Source organism: Oratosquilla oratoria, chromosome 41, assembly GCF_046742065.1.
Source record: "Oratosquilla oratoria isolate Oo_2021 chromosome 41, ASM4674206v1, whole genome shotgun sequence".
Lineage (NCBI taxonomy): Eukaryota > Metazoa > Arthropoda > Malacostraca > Stomatopoda > Squillidae > Oratosquilla > Oratosquilla oratoria.
The window spans coordinates 7,085,335-7,095,275 of NC_134817.1; the positions used below are offsets into that span (position 1 = coordinate 7,085,335).

At 41.6% G+C, this 9,941-nt stretch overlaps 1 protein-coding gene across 2 annotated transcripts; it reads right to left on the bottom strand.

The window, feature by feature from the left end:
* Positions 1-1,693: 1,693 nt before the first annotated feature.
* LOC143020929 (pre-rRNA-processing protein TSR1 homolog) lies at positions 1,694-9,517 on the bottom strand. Of its 2 annotated transcripts, none has more exons than XM_076177882.1 (5): positions 9,379-9,517; positions 2,791-2,901; positions 2,549-2,635; positions 2,308-2,428; positions 1,694-2,162 (listed from the first exon to the last, which is right to left on the bottom strand). In XM_076177882.1, the coding sequence occupies exons 2-5, from the start codon at positions 2,857-2,859 to the stop codon at positions 1,921-1,923; spliced, it is 519 nt and encodes a 172-aa protein (XP_076033997.1). In that variant the 5' UTR covers positions 2,860-2,901; positions 9,379-9,517; the 3' UTR covers positions 1,694-1,920. The 2 variants fall into 2 exon arrangements, with proteins under 2 accessions (XP_076033997.1, XP_076033996.1); XM_076177881.1 differs by lacking the exon at positions 9,379-9,517 and adding an exon at positions 6,350-6,917.
* Positions 9,518-9,941: the final 424 nt, after the last annotated feature.

Here is a 9,941-nt window from a genome sequence, read left to right on the forward strand (position 1 = left end):
TCCTTATTTTTCCTCACTCATCACAGTCATTTTCTTAGTGCTTCACACTGCAACTACCTTTCCCTCCCTATCCTCCTTCACATTTAGCAACTCCCTAAAATACTCTGCCCATCTTGCTCTTACTGCCTTCTTTTCCATTATCGTCTCTCCATCTGCACCTTTTACCTTTTCTTCTCAACTTGATTCACCTCCTCTTGCTCTTTTAATTTCTTAAAAAAAAGAAAAAAAAATTAAATTTTCTGTCATACTCTTACCTCATTGCATTCTTTATCTTATGCTTTACTTCTTTTCTCTTCTTTGCACCTCTCATATGATTCCCTTGTCCTATTTTATAACCAATCTGTGAAAGCTCACTTCTCTTCTACAACCTTTTTTGCTTCCTCATCCCACTAGTCACTACCCTTCTATTTCCTCCTGTCCTCCTTGTTCCACGCACTATCTGTGCACACCCTGGGACTCCCTCCTTGAACCATCCCCATTCCTCCTCTACTCCTATTTCTACTCTTTTCTTCACTCCCCCCCACTCTTCTCTCATCTTTTTCTTGCACTCCTTTTCTTTCTTATTTAAGCAGTTCACTCTAAGCACCTCCCTACTTTCTGTTTCTTCTTTCTCCACTCTCAACTTACCTGATATTCCTCCACTCTCTCCCCATAGAACATGTACATCCTTAACTCTTACTACTATTCTCCTGGTTACCACTATATAGTCTATTAATGCTCTATCTACCATCCTCTCCCATGTGTACTTATGCTCATCTTTCTTCCTAAACATTGTATTTGCTATCATCAACTCTTGACAAATCTCCGCCATCAACTCTCCACTATGATTTTTTCCTGGAACTCCACACTTTCCAACCATTCCATCTGTTGGTTCATTTTCTACCCTAGCATTAAGCTCTCCCAATACCACTACATTGACATTTCTCCCTAATCCCTCTATGTACTCATTTAAATCCATCCAAAAAGCCTCACTTTCCTTTACACTCTTCTCACTACCTGGCCCATATGCACTAACAAACCCACACCTCCCTTCCCAGTTTCACCTTCATCCACATTAACCTTGAAGAAACCTCGTTCCACTCCACTATAATCTTACCTATCTCTTCACTTACTAGTATAGCCACCCATTCTCTCTCTTGTCTTCCACTCCTGAGAATCTCCTAACTACACTCCTGAACTCACTCACCCCTCCCCCTCAACTTAGTTTCACTCAATGCCAACACATCTTCTCAAACATAATGCCTATCTCTTCCCTTTTACTCTCATCTGTACCACATCCATACACATTAAAAGACTCAAACCTAAGGGCACTGGTTGGAAAGCTCCTAGACCCTCTTATGCCTTTTTTTTTTTTTAGGAATGTCCCCTTTGGGGCTACAGGGAGAAGGATGTCTAGTCTTATCCCCGTCCCATTTTTTGTCGCTTCGTATGACTCGAGTGGGAAGCTTGGTGGCAGTATTCTTTACCCCGCCACAGGGTATGGGAGGGAAAAAAAAAAAAAAAAAAAAAAAAAAACAGCGAAAGGGTATGTGACAGTAACAATGAGTGGAGGGACAGCAAATGTGTATCCTTGTAGTTGCAGTGTTGGGCCATCATTATTAGGTTATTAGTGTATATAAGAGCTTTGATGACATGTCCCAGATTTGAGAGTGGGGACAGTCATGTATGTTTTATTGGAAATTAAACACACATATACATCATAAACTTTAATAAATAGATTTCAGTTTTCAATTAACAGTTTTACGACATAACTGCAGCCTGTTAATTGGAAAAACTTGCACACATGCATAACAATATAAATCGATATCCTCTTGGTCAGGTCTTCCAACTTTTAACAAAATTAAAATTTTATACATGTTAGCAAAACTCGTTTATGTGAGGATGATGAAATGCTATTATATATCTAGTTTATATTAAAGCTTATGATTTAAGTTTCATTGGATGATGGAAATGAACTTTCTTTGCTCTTTTTGCACTTGGATCTTCTTCAAATATGTCTCCCGTAATATCCTCACAAGTTTTGAATGTGAAGAGAGGAGGTGGTCTGGATACGTGTGGGTCAAAGTTCCATTTTGGAAACATCCGTTTATACAAATTCATCAAAACTGTATCTTGAGACCTGAGCTGGCCGTCAAAGAAACACTTCATGTGACCATGAGTGCCTGAAATGATATGAGCAAACTATATTATGTACAGTAATGAGATAGGGACTGTTAACTATTTTTTCTCGCATGTTTAGATACCCAAGATTCATGGGATTTGAGGGCATAGCATCCAACAAAAATGTTAAACTACCAAATATCTTACCTAGAGGTTCCTTGATGTGGCCTCTTCTACCATACTTAGTTCGGAGTTCTACTGGTTTGAACCATGCAACATCATCTCGGTTGAAAAACAGATATCTGACTACTGCCGTTTTGTGGTTGATCTGCAAAAAATTAGGTGTTAGTTGCAGGTGGTAAAATAGGCCTTTATTAAAACTGCAAGTATCAAGGGGATCACAGATGAACTAGAAATTCCTTCAAGAGAAAATGGAGAAATCACTTACCTTAAAGGGATGACCACTCAGCACTGCCCACTTGCACACCACCCGGTCTGGATCCATAGAGTATAACGAGCCAGTAGCCACCAAGTCCTGATGCACAAGACAACGGTCATTTTATGGATTCAATTAATTTGCATATGCAACCCTAAGCTAAACTCCAACAGAGATAATCTAGCCCTGAGCAAATATCAACCACAGGAAAATCATGACAAATCAGTAAAACAATGGTACAATATTATGCAAACCTGAGCTCCGTCGGGTCTTTCCCTAAATACCATAACTGAGGCAGGTGGGAATGTGATGGGAGCAAACATAGAAGCTACCACTGTGCAACCTGGCTGGAAATATCATTCAAACTGAAAAAAAAAGGCAGACTTATATATAAAATTGAATTAGGTATATATGGCAAGAAGCTACTAAGAAGCATAATATGGAATACAGACACTCCTCTACTTACGTTCATTCGTTTTACGTTTTTACGATTTTATGTAGTATGAGGCATTCAAACTATACTTACACATATGATGCTGCGTCCATTGTTTACATGGCACAAACGACAGACTGAATGTGCCTTGCCTCCTCCTCCTCCTCCACCATCTCACTTTATGTTGCTTGAATTTAATTTATTTGAAATTAATGTTATTATTTTACAATGTTATGTTTATAATTAATGATTTAGGGGTGTTTTATAAGATACAGTAACAGAATTTATGGATGTATAGTACAGTATGAACGGTCATACATTACTGGAACGTACAGTAACAACTTACGTTCATTTTCACGTTACGTTCGGCCGTTTGGAACGTAACTAAAATGTAAGTTGAGGAGCGTCTGTATGCTTAGATGAGAGGGGCAATGAATGGGTTTCGGGATAAAGATGAGACGAATGTGGGGCAAGTGTATTGTTTTGACTTCTGGTCAGTCAGTCTGGTACCTCAGGTCTTGCTTACAGGGGCCCCATAATTCCCACATAACTAGCAGCAGCCACTGGGCAGGCCCATAAGTCACATGGGGAAAAAATATTGTACTGTTGTGTAGGTACTTGTAATATTACAGTACAGCATTGTAGGATGAGGTGCCCTGTCTTACGTGTCTTTTAGTATGTACATTAATATAAAAGAGGCTGTGAGCTTGGTAGCATGCAGCTGATACTTTATGGTCTATATGGAGTGCCCCTATAGACCAGAGCCGCACATTTTGTCTGCGATAGAGGAAACCTCTATTCATAGAGAAATGATGGGATTTTATTATACTGTGACTGTCCCTCTGTAATGCTGTCCCTCCACTCTTCATACTGTCCTGTACCACTTCTCTGAATATTAATTTCCTTTTTTCAACATACCCTGCAGTAGGGAAGAATACTGCCACCAAATGTTCCCACTTGAGTCATAAAAGGCGACAAAAATGGGACGGGGATGGGCCTATTCATCCTATTCCCTGTAACCTAAAAAAAGTAAAGGCATGAGAATCTGGGAGGAGTTTTCCAACCAGAACCCTAAGGTTTGGGTCTTTTAATATGTGTGGATGTGGTACAGATGAGAGTAAAAGATAAGAGATAGGCAGTATGTTTGTGAGAAGAAAGATGGATATGTTGGTAATGAGTGAAACTAAGTTGAAAGGGAGGGACGAGTTTGAGTTTGGAAGCGTAATTGGCAGTGTGTCTGGAGTTAAGAGAGGATGAGGGAAAGAAGGGGTGGCTATACTAGCAAGTGAAAAGATAGGTAAATGTGTGGTGGAGTAGAAGGTTTCTTCAAGGTTAATGTGGATGAAGGTGAAACTGGGAAAGGAGATGTGGGTTTTTGTAAGTGCATATGGGCCTGGTAGTGAGATGAGTGTAGAGGAAAGGGAGGCTTTTTGGATTGATTTAAATGAATGCATAGAGGGTTTAGGGAGAAATGTCAATGTAGTGGTACTGGGAAACCTTAGTGCTAGGATAAGAAATGAACCAACAGATGGAGTGGTTGGGAAGTGGAGTTCCATGAAAAATCATAGTGGAAAGCTGATGGTGGAGATATGTCTAGAAAGAGAGTTGATGATAGCAAATACAATGTTTAGGAAGAAAGTCAAGCATAAGTACATATGGGAAAGGGTGGTAGATCTTTAATGAACTACATAGTGGTAATCAGGAGAAGAGGATGAAAAGTTTTGGATGTACATGTTCTAAGGGGAAAGAGTGGGGGAATATTAGAAAATTTTTTGGTGGAAGGTATGTTGAGATTGGGGAATAAAGAGGAAAAGGACAGAATGTAGGGAGGTGATTGGAGTAAATGAGAAAGAAAAGGAATATAAGAAGAAGCTAAGAGAAGAGTGAAAGGGAGAAGGACAGAGCAGAAGAATAGGATGGTTCAAGGAGGGAGTCACAAGGTGTGCAAATTTGGTGTATGGAACAAGGACAGGAGGAAATAGAAGGAAGGGTACTGAGTGGTGGGATGATGAAACAAGGTTGTAGAGAAGAAACGAGCATTCAGATACAAAATAGGATGAGAAAATCATATAAGAGGTACAAAGAAAAGAGAAGTAAAGCATAAGATAAAGGAGGCAAAGAGGAGAGCAGATGTGAAATGGGGTAAGAGGATGACAAAATTTTGAAAGTAAAAATATGTTTTGGAAGGAAATTGAGAGGAAGAGGAGGTGAATCAAGTAGAGAAGAAAAGGTAAAAGGTGTAATAAGAAATAGACATCTGGGAATGGATGCTAAGAGAAGATTGTATGAAGGAGTGATTGTACCGACAGCACTGTATGGGGCAAAAATATGGAACATATGAGAGGAGGAGTTTAAATGTGTTCGAGATGAAATGCCTGAGAAGTATGGTAGGGGTTACTAGGCTGGACAGAGTGAGAATCGAGGTGAAAAGGAGAGTAGGGGTGAAAAGGGAGTTGGAAGATAAAGTTGATGAGTGAAGAAAGATTAGTGGAAGGAATGAACATGAGGGGGGCAACCAAGGATGAGATGGGTGGATGTGGTAAATGGAGCGTTGGGAAAGAGGAAAATGTCTGTTGAGGATGGAAGGGAGAAGACAGGAGAGGAGAATGGTTGTGTATGGATGATGCTGGGATGTATAGAAGGGAGTGGGTGGGGGATGGGGGTGAGGTAGTATGTGTGAATGATGTTTTGATGCAGCCCAAATGGATTTCTCCCAGTCTTCTTTTTTTCTGCATGACGGAATGGAAAGGGAGGTCACTGATTAAATGAAGCAGCCTTGGTATATGTACACATGTATGATATGAGGAGGGTTATGAGGAGATGAGGAGGGAGGGTTGCCGTGTAAGTGAAGCAGCCCTGTTGTGGATGTACTGTGTCTTGCTACATTATTTGTCTTGCCCGAGCAGTAGGCAGGAGACAGGGATGACTTCATCCATCAAGAGCTAAGATGAGAGGGAAATAAGAGTGGTGGAATGGAATGGAATAGGTGGGAGCAGGTACATGCATTGACAGGCTACCTCCCTTGTAAGGAGGAAGAAACCTTTGGTATATAGCCAGACAGTATACAGTGAGTCCTTCTTATACGGTAATTCTTTATCCAGTAAATTCACAGTTATGGTATTTGGTAATTACTGCTCGATTCTATCTATGGTAAGAAAAATTCACAGATATGGTATCCGTTCGTGTTTTGGAGGTAAAATTAGATATTTTGAAGAGGAAAGAGCAGGGAGAAGGTACGTCTGCTATAAGTCGAAACTTGGGTTCGGTATATGGTAATTTCAATTTGTGGTAAGGTTTTCAGGAATGCATATGTACCGTATAATGAGGACTCACTGTATTAATATACAACAAAACAACTACAATGCTTGCTTGATCTTCACCTTAAATTTGTTGCCTGTAGAATGCTCACTGAATATGGGACAGTTGGCAAATCTTCTTGTTGCGTTATCCCGTATATTGTTCTGGTAGTAAGTAAAGACTCCGTATGCTGTACTTGAGATTCTGTTTCTCCTCCCACCATCCTTGTTCCCACAAATCACGATAATGAGCTACAATATGCCCCACCCTCTATCTAAAATGAGGAAGTCTCATTGGGTAAAGCTCTCTCTCTCTCTCTCAGAGCTGGGCACTTGGGTGGGAGGGCAGCGGAAGGGATGGAGGTGACAAAGATAGATATGCGCTTGCTTTCCCCCCCTGAACTCACTTTCTCCCTCCTTCCCTCCCTGGGCAACCAGCAGCAGTGAGGTATAGGCTGCAGGGCATACGACTGGTAACTTATCTGATATCTCTCTCTCTCTCTTACACACATTCTGTGATGCATTATCAGGAGAGGGAGAAAGGGCGGAAGAAGGAGAGGGAGAGAGAGATAGGGAGGGAGGGGGGATGTGTGTGGTCAGGATAGGAATAGCAGATGATTCCAGTGAAGGGAAAGAAGGAGGTTTGTTTAGCCTTTGCCTGGATTACTCCATCACCCCTGGGGGTTTGTGTAAGACATCGTCGTCAACCAGAGGGTTTATTTTTACCAGGGATGGGCTCTTCCTCTGTCTCTGATGCCTTACAACCCATTGTCTTTTATCTCAGCGCTTCACGCGCTTCACTCTCTTTTGTTTAGGGTTGTTGTGCCATATATTATAATGCTTCATGGAACACAAGCCTGGGTGACCTTCACATCCAGGGCAGTAATATAGTGTTTCTCTACGTTTAGGGTAGCAAATTCTACACCGTTTTTTTGTTCTAGTTTCCCGCTTTACAAACTGGTGTGTTACTTCAGGTGTATGGGAGCCCCCTGCCTTGAGAAGCTTGCTTCCCTTGGTGAAACATGATGCCAGTGCAGCTGCCCCCATGTTGTGCTCCAGCAGGATCTCTTTAATCAAGGAAGTGATATACTCTTGCAGAGGAGTGTCTTCTCCAATGAAATTCTTATACGTAATGTGGGCATTCAGCACCATTCTGAAGAGCATATGTATGCCGATTTTCTTGAACCATGCCATGCCTTTTCTGTGTGTAGTGTAAGGTTCAAGGAGTTTATCTGCCAGATCTACACTGCCCATCTTTTCGTTGTATTTTTCAATGTGTAGTGGCTTATTATAAATTAATGTTTTATTTCCATAGTAGGTTTTTGTTTTTACTACCATACCAGCATTGTACTTGGTAGTCAGCACTATAGTGTTTTTTTTATCTGCCCATTTCACAATCAACACATTGCCCTTCCTTGCAAAGGCCGTTTGGTGAGTCTCCAGTGCCATGTCCTGCACTTCCTTGGGAGGCCCTCTTCCATATCTCACAACACCAGTGATCATTGTGGTTCTTTCCTTCAGGTACTCAGCCAATCTCAGGCTAGTATACCAGTTGTCAGTTATGACATGCCTCCCTTCATCTAACAAATCTTTCATCAGATGGACAACAATTCTCTCTGATACAGACAAGTGGGAGGCAGACTCCTCTTGTACCTGGTCCAAATCTTTACCGTAGTAGAGATATATGTTCGAAGAATAGCCATTCCAATTTTTATCTGATGGACATAACACGTAAAGCTTCACTCTAAATTTTGCCCTTTTACTTTTTATATACTGCCTAAAGTGAAGCCGCCCTTTCCACAAGATAAGGGCTTCATCAACTGCCACATGGCGTCCAGGTCTCATGACCATCTGGCAGTTTTCTCTTAGCAAGCACATAAATGGCTCAATACATGTGCAAGGGTCAGTTTTTTCTACTTCTGCAGGTGGTGAAAAGCACAAGAACTTCATTATGCTATAAAATCTGTCTCTGCTCATCACCTCGGAACAAAACACGGGTGATCCAGTTTTCACCCAGTCATTTGCCCAGTAATCGTTTGTCTGAGGAAGTTGATTCACTCCCATTGCTAACACAAGGGCTAAGAAAGTGTATAGGTCACCTTTCGTCACTTCCCTCCATGTAAGATTGTGTATACTCCGCCTTTTTTCTGGGTGTACATCGAAAAAGATTTCTGCTTTTTCATTTATCCACTGGCATAACTTTTTTATCACCTTTTCACTAAAAAACAATGTGAAGGCATCTAATGGTGTGTTACAGGTATAGCCTTCCAAGGCTTCATTTATACCTTCATATAAGGTAGTGAGGGGAGGCACATCATCAGGACGTACATCACTAAATGGATCAGAGAATAATTGCCACCCATCACTGACCACTTGTTCATCTTCATTAGGTAAATCATCACTGAATTCATCTTCATCACTAGATAGCACCCACTCGAAATCGCTCGACTCTGGACCACTCATGACTTACAACGTCAAAGGCTCAACGGTTTCTAATGTATTAAATACACTAAGGTCAGAGGGAGAGATAAGAAAGGCGGGTCGGAAAACTTGATAAGCTTGTGCGGAAACACACACTAATATGAGCCTTCCCGCCATAAACATCTCTGTCGTCTTCGTCGTCGCGAGACCAAGAGTGTATTTACGACGAAAAAGGAATCGTGGTTTGTATTGTAGGAGTGGGGAGTGATCGTGAGTGTCCGAAATGATATCTCTGCAGTGCTTGTCAATTGTATTAACACGGAATTAGCCAAAATGAATTAAAACAACGACTCAAAATCCAGTCACGAACCAGAGTCATCTGGCGTCAATCTATCGAACCGCGATGTAAACAAAACGCCAAGGCAACTTACGTTTGCTTACATCGGGGTTCGATAGATAGACTTTATTTGGCAATGAATCAATGTACATGAAGTGCAAATAATGACAAGAACACATAGTTCGGAATAATAATTGCAAATTGCCGAGGATAACTTAAAAAGCATGTTCGCTTATTTCCATTGTGGTCCTCATCAGATTGTTATTCCACACCAAGTCACACAGACAACATACGTAGGGGGTTATGGGGACCAGAGACAATCATGAGTAATACCTTACTTGGTTTACTTGCTTACTTGCTTGGTTTACTTGGTGTTGTTCTGAGGTTGATCCCTCACAGTCACGGTGATCTGCCGCTGAATCCGGTTTTGGCGTTCCTAGTTAGTAGGTCCACTTGAACTGGGATGGAGTTTGAGGCTGCCCGACAGTTGTCTGTATAGCCTGGTACCGGTGGTTCATCAGGTAAGGACTTTAAGTATTTGTCCAGGCCAGCCTTAAATGTGTCCACCGTGCAGCCTGTTATGTCTCTTACTTGTTTAGGGAGTGCATTGAAGATCCTTGGTCCTTCGTGCCCCAGGCTGGCAGCAAGTAAAGTCTTGATTCGCTCAGGGGCTTTGGTTGGAAGGGTTCTTTTGCACATCCGCCCTGTAACCTGTTCGTTTATTGTATTGTGAGTGCAGTGTAGAGGAGTTTGTGGGGTCTGGTGTTTGCTTTTCCAGGATCTTCCACAGGTAGATGGCCCTGTACCGGTCCCTCCTCCTTTGTTGGGAGAACAGATTGAGTTCCTTGAGGTGGTCCCAGTAATTTAGTTCCCTCATCCCAAGGATCTGCTGGGTGAAGCTTCTTTGAACTGCTTCCA

Coding starts and splice junctions, on each gene's coding strand:
- LOC143020929 (XM_076177882.1), bottom strand. CDS start 2,859: ATGTTTGCTCCCATCACATTCCCACCTGCCTCAGTTATGGTATTTAGG. Junction 2,429..2,548: donor TGAGTGGTCATCCCTTTAAG/GTAAGTGATTTC, acceptor AATTTTTTGCAG/ATCAACCACAAAACGGCAGT. Junction 2,163..2,307: donor CCACATCAAGGAACCTCTAG/GTAAGATATTTG, acceptor ATATCATTTCAG/GCACTCATGGTCACATGAAG.